The sequence below is a fragment of the Scleropages formosus genome, chromosome 13, assembly GCF_900964775.1.
Source record: "Scleropages formosus chromosome 13, fSclFor1.1, whole genome shotgun sequence".
NCBI classification, from domain to species: domain Eukaryota; kingdom Metazoa; phylum Chordata; class Actinopteri; order Osteoglossiformes; family Osteoglossidae; genus Scleropages; species Scleropages formosus.
Genome location: NC_041818.1, coordinates 21,574,804 through 21,589,697, shown reverse-complemented (window position 1 = coordinate 21,589,697; position 14,894 = coordinate 21,574,804). Strand labels below are relative to the sequence as shown.

Genomic DNA, 14,894 nt, shown 5'->3' with positions numbered 1-14,894 from the left:
AAAAGTTTTACTTACCTCTAGTCCTTTTCCACAATATAAGCAAGAGACAAATTAACAAAAAGGTTTGCATGGCAAATTACTCCCAAAACCAAGAGAGTCCAACCAGTCTGATATAATTTGTCAGAAATCTTTTAAAAAACTAACAATGTATTTCTTTGGCTAAATTTTGTTTTAAATTATAAAAAGCACTTCCTGCACTTACTGGTAATGCACCTTTTCCATCTAATTCAACCACAAGTCTGTTTGCAATAAAAGTATTTTGCCCATCGCCATAAAAACGACAACAAAAGATTAATAAGCTCTAATAAACCTCGCCCTCTATTACGCAAATAAATTATCACAAACAGGTAAATTCATTAATTAACACATGAATACGTAACTACTCTTCTGACAGCTTCAATAAGAATTAACCTGATGGACATATAGAAAAAGAACTTAAAACCACAAAACAATGGGGCTTCCCAGTCAAGCAGCAGCAGCAGAGATACCGTCCGTTTAAGCTTATGGTTTCCTTTCCTGACTTGGGGGGGACAAGGCCTATAATTCGCCTCTAAACTTTCACCCCCCAAACCCCCTCACCACCTCCTGTCTGTACCCACGGCCCCATTCCTTCCCTTTCCACCTCAGAAAGCAGCAGTCCAGTGGTGTGCTGCTCTTGCCCTGGTGCAGCTGAGTGAAGCTGCCGGGGAGCTGGGTAGGCATAAAGAGCAGGGGCTGTAGCCTTTTTCCCGGGCCGTCACTTTCTACATTTAAAATCAACCTTTTCGGGGGGTCGAAAAAATCTGAAAAAAAATTGGAGGGTCCTCCTAGAATCACCCCAGGAGTGTTTCAAATTTGGGGACCACCGCACCTACCATCTTGGGGCAAAAAATTAATTTGTGCAGGCTTGGTGTCTGGGCTGCGCCAGTGCTACCAGGCTAGGCTCGCTCCCTTTATTGTACGCTTGCCAAGGCATTCACAGAGGCAGCAGAGAGAAAGGAGGGGGAGAGATGGGGGGGGAACAACAGAAGGAACATGCTACGCTGTGCACAGCCAGTGACGGGAAAGAAATTTGTTGCATGTTTGTGCATAAAATAGTAAAAAATTGCAAGCTACACAATGAGGTCTTTACCGAGTCGCACAAATAGAACCATGCCCAGAAACAAAAACTTTGCGAACCTGGTCACTGCAAGAGTAGCATTTAATCGGGAGGTTAAAAAAAAAAAGAAAAAAGAAAGAAAAAAAGGAATAAAGAAGCTCACACTAAGCAGCAAAATATGCATTAAAAGATATGCACCTACAATTAAAAATAATTATCTTTTCATTTCATACATCATTTTAGATGGGCCTGCTTTCAGCCACCTGATTCGTAGGCCTGTATGTTGAGCAAGGCCAAGCTCACACCGTGAGGAAAATGTACATCTGGTTCTACAGATAGTTTTACTGAACGAGGCCACAGCCACACACAGTCACACACATACGCACACACGCACGCACAAAATCCGACGATTCTTTTCAACTCTGTCCTACCTGCTTTTTATATCGAAAACCTTGTTGCCAATTTGGCAAAAGTATTCAAAATCAGCATTAAGCACGTCATTTGCATGGACAATGTTGAAATTTTAAGTTCAGACTGCAGCAATAGCCACTACCAATTTTTTTTTTTTTTTTTTTAAAAATCTACAAATTGTACACCTTACTTTAAAACAAATGTTCCTGTTCTTTCTTACCACTTCAGCAAAGTAGTGTCACACTTCTTTGGTACTGAAGCATTTTCCATTGTTTATGACTGAAAATTAACTAAACATTTAAAGAAATCAAACATATTCAGGAGTAGAAATTCAAACAAGCAAATAAAATTACATCCACATCTGAAACAAATGCATGAAACCAGGTAAAAACAGGTAAACACACAAAATCCTACAGTTCTCAACCACCCAGAGCATACAGAACTCAGGAAACATCTCATTAATGGGGCTCTAGAAACACTGCACAACTGCCACCTTTTCAGTGAAACAGAAAACTGCTATATCTATGCCAATTAATTAAAACTGGATCTATGAAGGGTGATTAGTCTCACTCCGACTTACTCTTACTGGGGCACGAGGAAACTATAAATACAGAAGACCAAATTTAACAAATTTCAACTCTGAATATGCAGTTTATTGTTGGAATGTTTTTTTTTTTAAACACCAGAATAGGCGTGTGTCTAATATATGCATATATTCCCAAACTGCTCCAATACCCAGATTCATAGGGTGTAAAAAACACTCACTCCTCTAATTTAGTTGTAAAATTTCTTGCAACTTCCCATTTAGAGAGCCTGTAAATAAGATTTAGTAATGTTAGATAAAATAATGACTGCATATACTGCAAATATTACCTGCTTATAAATTAAATTAAGCAAAAATGTGAAACATGTGACATACAAGGCTTAAAGTTTAGTTTATGAGAACAGTAGAAGCAGGAAACTTAATCCCTGAAATTCGGACACATGTTGGCACAGACTTACTAAATGATGTCCTAAAAAATACAAATAGTAGTAAACAGCATACATTATATTTTTTATAATTTAATAACTGGCAAATAAATCACCGCCAAGGTATTTAACTGTAACTTGCTAAAAACTAGTTTACACAGTACTGTGTTATACTTAGATGTTAACGTTATTATACTAGGTCATGAGAACATACAGACATAGAATTAATTTATATATTAATTTATTCAATTAATTGTTGAAAGTGCTTCTTTGCGATTTAGTCATGAATGCATCACTTCAGTAGTTAACATTAGAGAAGTAATGTGGTAACATTCCCCCCCCCAAAGAAAAACTTTTTAACCATCCACACACCGTGGACAACGATAATAAAATACAAGATGAACTGTTTTGAAAATACTTATTCAAATGACCAACTCGTGGCAATTTCTATTTATTTATTTATTTATTTTTAATAAAAAAAAAAAAAAAAAAAAAGCTTCAAACTTGATTTTTTGAATCAGGTTTTAGAAATAAAACTATAAAATTTTAAGATTAAATAAGAAATACATTTTCTATAATTAAAAGCAGAAGAAAAGTATGAGTTTATTAAAAAACACTTATTAATACAGTTTTTTTTGCACAGTTGTTTCTAGTCTTTCCGACCGAGTCATGCATGGACATTTGTGCGCAAATGACCGTACAGGATTATATATGTATCTTTTGCGCGTCTCGGACTGAACGACTGACTGGTATCCAGATGGTTTTCCCTTCATCTCGAGAACTTCTCCCAGCCCGTTTGAGAGCAAAAGCCGTTCCTTCTCGCCCTGACACGTAATTTAGATGGAAAGAGAGCAGTGTTTCACACAGAAAGGGAATGTAAAATGGATATTAAAAGTTTTAATAAACGGACAAGACAAGAAGTGTGCAGCTGACAGGGACACAGGTAGGTGTAGGTGTAGGTACACGTACACGTACACGTACAGCTTGTTCCTCATCATCATGTCTCTTAAATGTGAGCGAAATGATGACTGGAAGCCAGACAGCTCTCCTGTGTCAACACGCCACCATCATGCTTGACAGGCGCCAGCACCGTGAAGTAAATTAAGAATTATGAATTAGACAAATATTGGATTTATGTGCGGCACAGGGGTGGGCTGCTGGGCCTCGAGAGGGTGCGGGGAGGGGTGTGCTGGAGTGACACACACACACACACACACACACACAGGGCAGTAAACCCTCACAATTACACAATTAGAGCACAGAAGCTCCTTTAACTGGCCAAGAACGCAGAAAAACCATCTCAACGTACTGAACAACACGTCTAACTTACCTTTCAGTTGATGAATCATAAATAATAATTTTAAATAAAAAAAAAAAAAAAGTCCCCAGATTTCTCGTGCAAACCGTGACTAGTAGTAGCAGTCTCGGGAGGTGGATTTCATCATGTATACATACATTCGTATGTATGCAATCAACTAAATATTAACTGACATAGTTTATTAAATTTGTTGTGCATTCACTTATGCAAATACAAAATAAGAAAACATAAGACGTTAAAACTGTCTTACCTTTGTATTTAACTCCCATACTTCCAAAACCACGCCAAAAATATTAATTCTCTAGCACAGTTTTTTTTTTCGCGAAAATATGTAGAAAATAATAAAGATTAGGATTGTATATGTTTTTTTTCAATCCTGGCTATCACTCTCTCAGACGCCACAATTTGAAAATGGCGCCAACCTGAAGCTCCGACTCTTCTACTGCTCCGGTGACACGGCACTGAGGAAAAAAATTAAATTAAAATTTTCGCGACTAAATTATAATTTTTCTTCTACTAGAATACGTGTATTTGGACTCGCTTTAGCTATATCGGTGCATATTTTTTCATAAAATTGCTTCAATAATTTTTATTTATTTTTTGTTTAATTAAAACGACGGTTTATCTCCGCCGCAATGCACGACGGGAAGTGATCTTTGGACGTTTTTTTTGAATTTCACGCGCAGCGAATACCCGGATGGAGGAGCTTGTTTCTTGTTGGGGTACTTGAAACGAACAGTATTTCCACTTTGAAAATAACCTCGTTTAAAAGTGGTGTCTTCAGCTTACATTTTACTATATGAAATATAAAATCAGTATACAATACTGATTTTTTAAAAAAGTTTTTGGAGTCAGGAAAACGCCTGGACTGTTATTTATAATTAATATATACTTTAGTAACATTTAAAAGAGTCTTTTTCATGTAAAAAAAAAAAGTCGTTAAAAGGTATTTACATTTGAGGGTTTTCACCATACATGGGATAGATATAATATGAATTTATACTAGGAAAAACTTTTGTTTGTAGGATGGGCAGCTGTTGGGGTGCAGACAAAAACCCCTCCGCCCTCGTACAAACAGAACTCCCACAGGACAAAAACCCCTCTTTTGAAGCACAAAGTGGGACAACAACCTTCTTAATTAAATTAAGAAATGACAAAAGCCCCCGTTTTATGTTTTTGCACGTTAATGCCATCTAATACCATTATAATTGGAAGAAAATATATAAATTTAGGGGGGTGCGGTGTCGTAGCGGGTTTGGCTGGATCCTGCTCTCTGTGGGGTCTGAGTCCTGCTTGGGGTGCCTTGCGATAGATAGACTGGTATCCCGTCCTGGGTGTGTCCCTTCCCCCTCCAGCCTTACTCCCTGTGTTGCCGGGTTAGGCTCGGGACAAGCGGCTTCGGCCAATGTGCATGTGTGTGTAGTTAAATAGCAGACCCTCATTTATATTGTCTGCCTTTCTAGTTGGCGCTGCTCCAGCCTTGTGCCCTGTGTTGCCTGGTTAGGCTCCAGCTCGCCGTGACCCTGCTTGGGACAAGCCAGTGTGTGTGTGTGTGTGTGTGAGAGAGAGAAATTTAGTAATTTAATACTGAAGTAATCCTAAAAAATATCTTTCTCTGTGTTGGTTCATTTCTGAATGGCATAGGACACAGCATCAGGTGGTAGTAAATGACATTTAAATAAATCGAAACACTCTATGTTTTGAATATATTTTTTTAAAGATACGATATGATGTTCTTTTAATTATGCTTTTTTATGATTGTACAAATAATTTTGTTGTAAAACACACACACACACACACACACACACACACACACACATTTTCAGAACCGCTTGTCCCATACGGGGTCCCGGAGCCTACCCGGCAACACAGGGCGTAAGGCCGAAGGGGAAGGGGACACACCCAGGACGGGACGCCAGTCTGTCGCAAGGCACCCCAAGCGGGACTCGAACCCCAGACCCACCGGAGAGCAGGACTGTGGTCCAACCCACTGCGCCACTGCGCCACCGCACCCCCTGTTGTTGTAAAACAGCGAGCTGTAAATTTATAATGCAAGTATTAATGTATGCTACAATACAATATTTATAACGCCTTCCTTACTGTAGTCTCATTATACAATAAATGTAGTATTTTATAATTCAGAGAAGTGTTCATAAACTACAAATACACACACACACACACATTTTCGGAACCGCTTGTCCCATACGGGGAACCGGAGCCTACAGGGCGTAAGGCCGGAAGGGGAGGGGACACACCCAGGACGGGACGCCAGTCCGTCGCAAGGCACCCCAAGCGGGACTCGAACCCCAGACCCAGCAGAGAGCAGGACCCGGTCCAACCCACTGCGCCACCACGCCCCCCAAACTACAAATAATCAGAAGAATAAAAATTTCCTTAATTATTTGTCCTGGGGGGGGTTTTGTCCTTCACTCTGAGCAATACATCCATCTATCAAAGTGATGTTATCCATGCTGGCAAGAGGGCATTCTTCTTGAATTTTCCTCCCGTTTTCATCCAAGAGCACAGGCACAAGCATTTAAATACTAACCAGAAAAGATACCATAGTCCATCAGTGTTTTTCAAGCTTTTATTCATATATATATTTGTACTGTATATTTAAAAGATATACATTTCCACTAAAGCAGGAAATACTCAAGGAATGAATGTCTTTTTATCTTACAATTCCTTAAAAATACTTGATTATAATAAATTGCACTCTATTTACATTCAAACACATACAAAGAGCCATCTTTGACAGCAAATGCAGATTTCTTACAAAATGTGCTTTAATCTATCCTGTCTGTAGAGGAGTTTCTATGACTTTTCAGAGTACAGCACATTAATACCTCAGTGTCAATGTGCATACATGCAGATACATCCAAATAATTAAAGCCAGAACAATCATTAAACTGTAAAGGTAAATGTAAGTAAAAACTGTCGGAAACAGACGGCAAGGCAACAGCATACAATCGCGAAAAGAGTGCTGGGCAATGGCAAAAATGAACTTTTTGGTCAACTTAATATAAATCTAAAATAAATATATTAATTCTTTGCATAAATCAATGGAATTCATTCACACATAAATCATGGAAACTCCACTACAACCATGATATACTTCTTGCTCTCTAATAAAAATGCTTTCCACTGCTTCCTGACTGAATGAGAATATCTTGAATACACAACATATACACACTGTTTCGCAGACATTCTGTTGACATGTTGTTCTTCAAATATTTCAGTCATGACAGGGTAATACTGTATATGTTAGTGGAGTAGAAATCTAGTCATAGCAATTTCTAATCATAATGTAGAAACTCACTGTGAATCAAAGAGTTTCCTGAGAATACTGTACACAAGTTATCGGAGACTGTTGGGACATTGATGTGTTTGCGAGTGCCTTTATACCCTTATTTGTTGTTTTCAGTCTTGGATTATGATGACAACAGTAATTTGAGGAAGTCCTCACATCATTCATCAACAATTTCATTTTTTTCCAAACTGTAAAATGATAGTTTTCAGATTTATTTGTAGTTTCATTAAAAATAAATTCAAACAAAAAAATTAAATCATATATCAGGTTATGTGGATGAAGCTTCATTGTAATATAAGATAAACTATTAAACTACAGCGCTTAATTTTTACACATTGTTTGCTAAGTCTGAAGTACATACTAGGGCTTTAAATGTTTTCTTAAGATAGGGAGACTGGCCAATACTGGTCATGAGCAAGGGACTCAAACTACCAGCCCCCTGTCCAGTTTATGTACAGTATGAATATATGCACATCATAATATATACAAACACAATCCACTCAAAGGATTATTAAAATTGCTGTCTCCCCACTGCACATAAGTTAACAGAACAGTCAACAGTCTCTTCAACTTCAGATAGATGGCATATGTACATGCCACTCATATCTGTACTTTGTAATTAGGGGAATTTTATGGTGTTTCTAAGTACCTATAAATTACTTTAGGCCAAAGAGAAAAAGAAAATACCATAATTCTTAATTGTGGGTTAAATCTGACAAATTCATTCAGATAAAGTAACACCATGAAAGAACATTGCTCAAGAATGGTATGGTGTGACTGCAGGTTTTGGGAATCTGAATGCTGATACTCTGAAAGTGTAGCAGCACTGCTTTTCCATCACTGGGCAATACAGCATCATCTGATTGTCTTGAAGCAGAAACTTGTCTTTAACCATGTATTTGCTCTCAAGGCAGTACACATGCATGTGACTGGATGACCTGGGTCTACAGGCTGGGATGTTTTGGGGCACATGGCGGCAGCGAGAGTGACAGGGGGTTGCTCTGTGGGATGGTGGACGTGGCCATGTCCCCCTGGGTTGAGCCAGTTTGCTGGGTCACGCTGTGAGACAGAAGACAGAGTCACAGTACAGGATGGAAACAGAGTGAGGAAAGAAACACAGATAACATGCAGGTTTTTGTGGATTCAGGTGTATTCCCTTAGTAGCGAAAAAATTGTACAAGAAAAAAACAATTTAATTTAATATTCACAGTGTGTGTCTGGGTTTTCAGGTATGCTTTTCTTAAGAGAAAAAGGAACTTTTTTCCAAAGGGAAAAACATCTGACAGTCAGTTCAGTGAGTAGTGCAACTGCCTGATGACTGAAACTGCATGACTGAGCAAGCTTCAACATACTTTTTAATCACAGAACTGGGTGATATCTTGTTATAGAACATTCCTACTTCCTAAAGAGCCAAACAAAAACTAAATGAAATGTAATCATCAGTACAGAATAAAGCCGTGTCCCAAACAGGCATGTAGCATATGCAAATGAGAATGCACATAAAATTACTATGTTTTTGTCAGATCTGTCTGGCTCAGTGAGTAAATACTGAATGACCCGTGTTACTGTGGGAAATGTGTTTATTGTAATTGGTTAGCATTTGGTGACGGATGGGGAATATAAGGGGGTGTTTGCGTCTGCCAGAGGGAGAAAGAGAAGACAGCCTGGGGGAGCTAAGCAGGCTGGGAAAGCTGGCTGGAGGCACAGGTCCTGGAGGAAACAGGGTCCTCAGACTGAGAGCACTATTCCCCTGTGCGTCGGTGTTCTAATAAAACGTTCAAAATGTTCGCTGCCTTTGTGTCCTTCTTCGCCCCATCCAAACCCACGGCGCTGCGCACCACACTGGTGTCAGAGTGGGATGGGGCAAGACCATGAGAGGCTGGACTCGGAAGAAGACGAGGAAGGGGAAACTGGCGTGAGAATGAAAGCCAGCAGGACGGAAGAACAGTGTCCGGCGAACGAAGAGCTTGAGACAGTGGAGGCAGAGAAGCGAGAGGAGAGCACGGGTGTCCAGGGGGACCGTGGGGAAGCGTACGCTGTGGTGAAGACGGAGGAGAAGGGCTGCGAGGTGCTGTTGGAGATGGACGAGCAGGTCGAGTGGGGTCTCCCTGCGCCCACGGTAGGAGTAGCAGGAAGAGGCAGCGAACTGCCGCCGAGCGTGGAGGCTGCGGAAAGTCGCCCTGCGGGGAGCGATGCTTTCCCGAGGAGGTCGGACGATGTGCTGGACGACGCGGAGCAGCGTGCCTCGTCTGTGGACAGGCAGGGCTCCGTGGCGGAGGAGCGAGAACTCGCCAACGCGAGTTCACCCACAAATGAAATTTTTGCTGCTTTCATTGAGAAAGCGCCCAGCCTGTGTGAAACCCCGATGAGCTTTTTAAAGTTAGAGCGGTGCGGCAGACCGAGTGGCGCAGCAGACCAAACGCCGCAAAAGGAGGAAGGCTGCACAGCGAGAAGCAGCCAGTTTTACGAGCATCGAGGTGGACTCGGCGTAGGCGAGACTGCAGAGGCAAGAGTAGCAAGCAGGGCGGCTTTGCCGGGTCCTCTGCCGAAAGACAGCCGAGCAGCAAGAGGCGCGGTGAGACAACCGGGGGCGCAAGAGGAGTGTTCGCCCCCGATGATGGAACTAGGGTAGCGCAGAGAGGCTGCGGAGAGTGGACATGACGGCCCTGCGAGAGCCAGTCAGCTATGGGGAGCACAGAACGGTCGGCAAAAACCACGTGGGCGCTGCCAATGCTGGTACGTGCTACGGGCGAGGAAAAGAGCGACGCTGGGACCGAGGCCGGGTGGTCACGGGATGACTGCCTCGATCCCCAAGCGCACCGCCATAGTGGGCTACTGTGATTGTCCTCGCCCAAACCACCAGCATTGAACATCCGGGACTGCACTCCCGCCTGGAGGCACGTGAGGGACAACGCTGGACACTGGGACACTTATGGGGCAGGCAGCAGCGGGGACGCTGATATCTTTTGACGGGGGGCTATGTAACGACCCGCGTTACTGTGTTGGAGCGGGAAATATGTTTACTGTAATTGGTTAGCGTTTGGTGATGTACGGGGAATATAAGGGGGTGTTTGCGTCTGCCAGAGGGAGAAAGGGAACAGAACCTGGGGGAGCTAAGCAAGCTGAGAAGGCTCGATGGAGGCGCAGATTCCGGAGGAAACAGGGTCCTCAGACCAAGAGCATTATTTCCCTGTGCGTCGGTGTTCTAACGAAATGTTCGAAATGTTCGCTGCCTTTGCGTCCTTCTTCACCCCATCCAAACCCAAGGTGCTGCAAGCCACAATACTGTGCATATGTGTATGAAATTTTATGAGATGATGCACAAAACAGTGATTCTTCGGGGAAGTTCTGACCTTACTGTATAACCAGCAAGGTGGGGTGGGTCGGTTACCCCAGCAACAAACAACTTTTTAGGTGGGGCATCAAGTTCAACTCCTCCTGAAAAAAATATCACAACAGTCAGTAGTGAAAAGGGTGACAACTGGTAGCACAGTGGTTATAGCTGCTGCCTTCAGACCCAAGGGTTGTAGAATCCCACCTCCAGCTGTAGTACCCTTGAGCAAAGTACTTACCCTAAATTACTCCAGCAAAATTTCCCAGCTGTATAAATGGGCACATAACTGTAAGGTACTCTGGAGGAAAGCATCAGCTAAGTGAATAAATGTAAATATGTTTAATAAAATGTTACTTTTATAGTGTCTCCCATTTTTATGGTTAGAGTGATTTTATCAAAACCAAGAAAAAATGCAAAGGCAACTTACACCACATGCTCGCTACAAAGTCTTATTTAAAATGCACTAGTTTCTTTAAAAAAAAAAAAAAAAAAAAAGCTATTTATACTTTTGATAATAAGGGGATATTGACAGGTTTCATCTAGGCATCGTCAGAAAAATCTTTTTTTTTTATTAAACTGAGGAAAAACTTCAGTGCATTTTTGTTTGTTTTAAGCAGGCTAGACTGCAGACAAAAAAGGATTTGCAGGGTGTTCACATGATTTAACTAACACATTTCAGTAAAGTCAGGCATGCAGGAGTCTCCTCCAGCATTGCCAAATGACAACACCATCGTTCATAATAGCATTGTAGACCGGGTGCTCTCTCTCACCTTTCCTCTTGAGTGGTGTTAAAGCAGGCCATCTAACAGCAGAAGTCAGTGGTGTCCTGCAAAAGACAGAAGATATAACAGCTGCATTCTCAAGCAAATATGACAAGATCTTGTTCTCAGAATCTAAACAAGAAATATTTTAGCATATACTGTATGCTGAAATATTCAGATATCATGTAAAAAAATATCACAATAAAACTCAAATTAAAGTTATGTAAATGTGGCTGCTGCCTTCTAAAATTTAAACTTACTTCCTAAACCTTCTTGTTGGACTTGGGGATGAATTTGGGGTAACACCACTGTCCAAAGAATCATGCCAGTGTGTAACCGGAGGGAGGGGCACCAGAGAAAAGGCACTGTGAGTGAAGAAATAGCAGGCATGTCAGCCCAAATGCATCCCTAGCCTAAAAGAAAAGCCCTACTCACAGTGAGTCACCTTCATCCAGCAGGTGCTGCAGACACACTCAGACCAACTGACCAAATCAACTGACAAAAAAGTTTACAGAAAGGGCCAGTCCAGGTTATACATTAGCATCTGTTCAGGGCCCCTACCTCTGTCTAAGGTTCCCCCGCAAGGTGAGCTCCATGCTTTCATCCTGAAAGGCAACACACCACAGTAAGGTCACATTCATAGGCCACATAGTATTTTGATGCTATAAAATAGTGTATTAAGCAACCTTTTAAATCTTCGTCAAAACAACATCTTTTTTAATAAGACAATCCTAAAACAAAACAGTCTTACTCCAATAGGCAGTGTCCCTTTTAATTTTCTCACCTGTCTGTGGGAGGACAGTCTGTCGCTGACCCCTGGAAAAGGGCACAGAGGAAGGGCCTGTAACGGCAAGACAGATTACTTACTGATTTCTTCAGGGAAATGTACTAACACAGCCAAAGTCCGCCCGCTTCTCCAACAAAAACGCTCAAAGGCACATGTGTATCTGACCAGTTCTGATAAATAGAACAACGCGACATGGGTCACACAAAGGGGAAGAGACACTGACCAGTCCGGGACAGCTGGGGTTCACAGACATGCTACTCCGACGACAGCGAGCAGAACTCGCTGAGCTGAACACGGCCATTCCATCGCTGTGTCCGACACGACGTGTCCAGTGATACGTTATGAGGCATATGAGGGGTAAAGAAGATATAGGGAAGAAATTGGAGTTGTTGAGACAAAACAGAGCAGGAAGAAAGGAAGAATGAAAGGGCAGAAAGGAAGGTGGAAGTAGTACAGAACATACATACAATCATATATATTAACCATTTACTTACATTTACATTTATTCATTCAGCAGACGCTTTAGTCCAAAGCGACATACATAAACATCTCAGCAAAAGTACAGTTTATGCATTAACTTTCATTGCATCAGCTCAAGGGCTGTGGTCGTGCTACCATGTAAGCAATAAGTAAGCTGAATAATGGCATTTGACTGAATGTAAAGGTGAAAATGTTATGCTATAATGTCATGGATTAACCATTAGATGAAAAGTTCCAGTAAAGAAAAACACAAGTGAAAGAAAAACGTCTTTTTTTAATTGAAGAGCAACCTGCACTACCCTTACCTGACGCCAGTGATCATTGGGGCGCTATTGGATCTCCGAAGAGACCCGCCTCCGCCGGCCACCGTCGCGCCTGCGCACTGGTCGATCTCCATCCGCTCCATTCCGTACACCCAGGTCTCCGGGTTCACTTCTGCTGTCGCTTGCGACCCTCCCACTCTCACTCCCGGGCAAACTGAAGTACTACAACCCGGTGAAAGCCCGACCCGCAGGCCTCACCTAGTCCCAAGGGTCCAAAAGGGACTCCTGGCTAATACAGCGGGACTCTCTGCCCGACCCTGCCTTCTATCGCATTATTTGGCAGTGAAAGCAAGACCCCACGTCGGAGCCCGAGTTAAATACTAGTCAGCTGGCTGAGCAGCCTGGGCCGCTGGCCCAGTGCTAACCGTGGATATCCGCTAGCTGGCTACGTGGACAAATTTATTTCCAAGGAAGGGCCCCCCGCAGTAACATATATCGTAGCCAGTTAGCTAACTTAGCTAGCTACTCCATGTATTGCTACTACTACTACCCAACAGCGGAGCTCAAAACATCTCAGCTAGCGTAGCTAACCGCTAATAAGAGTAAAGTTGGAACATGAACAAACCTGAATAAAAAGTAACTAGTCTTCGAAACGGTGCTACAGGCAGCCAGCTGTCTATTTAGCTACCGAAGTCGATGCATTTAGCGGTACAACTTTCCATCGTTCACTGCATCGCAAACTCCTGAGAAGTTCAAAAAGCGAGGCTAACAAATTTTTCAGAGATTTTTTGAAAAAGATATCAAATGTTACTACATGTCAGGAAAGCACGCAGAAAAACTACTTTAAACTTTATTTGAACTCTTCTGTGTCCCGCCTCCTACGTGAAATCTCAAAACAACCGTGAGATCCGTTTGAAAAATCACATAATTTAAGCAGCTGAGCTTCTTTTTTTCTCCATAGCTATAGTCCAGGCAAGACGGAGCAGTCCTTTGCCTGTCGCGGCCGGGGAACTACGCCACACCGTGGCTGAGCGAGTTACTACAGGCCGTGTGTACCGCAGGCTTACACTGTTAACCGTTACATAGTTCTGTTGTTAAACAACAATAACATGGGTGGAAAGGTGCTTCTTACGGCGAAACTAGGATATTTCCCCCACTTACACTATTTTTACAGATTGTTTGTGTCTGAAGTGATTTTCTTATGTTTGATGATTCTAAATGTAGCCATAAAGAAGTAGATTTTATCAAAATGTAAAGTCCCTTTTCTTCTAGCAATATTTCTATGGCATAAGATGTCTTATGGGGAAAGATGGTCACAGATAGCAGCATGAATTGTGGAACAACATACAGCATTTACCAAGGGTCTGGTGTGTTTCCCCGATGCTGCAAAAGCATTTATGGCCCATACGTGGTATGTTATGGGTTGTTTCAGCATTTAAAATCTTTTCCTGATAACAATCTAATAGCACCATTGATGAGTGAAAGAGCTATCTCGAGTAATACATTTAATTTTTGCGTAAATCACCTGTCAGGCTGTATTTTGCTGTGTAGATTTGAAAGGGAAACTGTAACTGGAAACAGCTTTAACTATTTTGTTAAAAGCTTTGCCCAAAGTTTTCCCAGTTAAATTCACAGTACCTGCATTTAAATTATGATGTTAAGCAGGTGCATCATTCTCTATAATTGTAAGGGAGGTGTCAGAGAAAGTAGGGTAACATCAGGCAGGTTGCTTTCTGTAAACATGTTGACGTGGTTTTCCACGAGGACATCCCAGGATCAGGCCTTTCTGGGTCATTCCTCTTCGTGAATTAAGATACACACTTTCTGGTTTTTCAGAAAGTTTATCTATCTATTTGCTGATCCATTTTTTGCCTGCAGTCAAATCAGTCCATTGAAGTTTTTGCCTGTTTTCCAGGGCAGGATTTGGTCAGATCCAGGTAAGATCAACACTCCAGTTTATCACTGTTCAGTGAAAGACAAATTTCTACCGGAGAGCAAAACAAACACAACTGTTATGATATAAACATATTTCACTGAAAAACTGTCCGTTGAATTTTAGCATTTTTCCCCCAAAATTTTTAAAAGCACTTGACTGTCACAAAATATTTCAACATTTTCAGTACTGTTACAAATTAATTTATTTATATTTCTCCATAAACATAATCTCTAACCCACATTTAAAC

The 14,894-nt window shown here is 41.6% G+C and overlaps 1 protein-coding gene across 1 annotated transcript; it reads right to left on the bottom strand.

Moving 5' to 3' along the window:
- Window positions 1–6,494: 6,494 nt before the first annotated feature.
- Window positions 6,495–13,702, bottom strand: LOC108922847 (protein FAM122A). The gene is made up of 8 exons (XM_018733234.2): window positions 12,754–13,702; window positions 12,192–12,276; window positions 11,966–12,022; window positions 11,743–11,786; window positions 11,442–11,546; window positions 11,191–11,246; window positions 10,440–10,524; window positions 6,495–8,145 (listed from the first exon to the last, which is right to left on the bottom strand). The coding sequence occupies exons 1-8, from the start codon at window positions 12,852–12,854 to the stop codon at window positions 8,031–8,033; spliced, it is 648 nt and encodes a 215-aa protein (XP_018588750.1). The 5' UTR covers window positions 12,855–13,702; the 3' UTR covers window positions 6,495–8,030.
- Between the last annotated feature and the right edge of the window lie 1,192 nt (window positions 13,703–14,894).

What these genes read in the sequence shown, in the direction of transcription:
- LOC108922847 (XM_018733234.2), bottom strand. Translation starts at nt 12,854, where the DNA reads ATGGAGCGGATGGAGATCGACCAGTGCGCAGGCGCGACGGTGGCCGGC. An exon ending in ACCCCAGCTGTCCCGGACTG is followed by an intron (nt 12,023 to 12,191) that starts GTCAGTGTCTCT and finishes TTGCCGTTACAG; the next exon opens with GCCCTTCCTCTGTGCCCTTT. An exon ending in AACACCACTCAAGAGGAAAG is followed by an intron (nt 10,525 to 11,190) that starts GTGAGAGAGAGC and finishes TATTTTTTTCAG; the next exon opens with GAGGAGTTGAACTTGATGCC.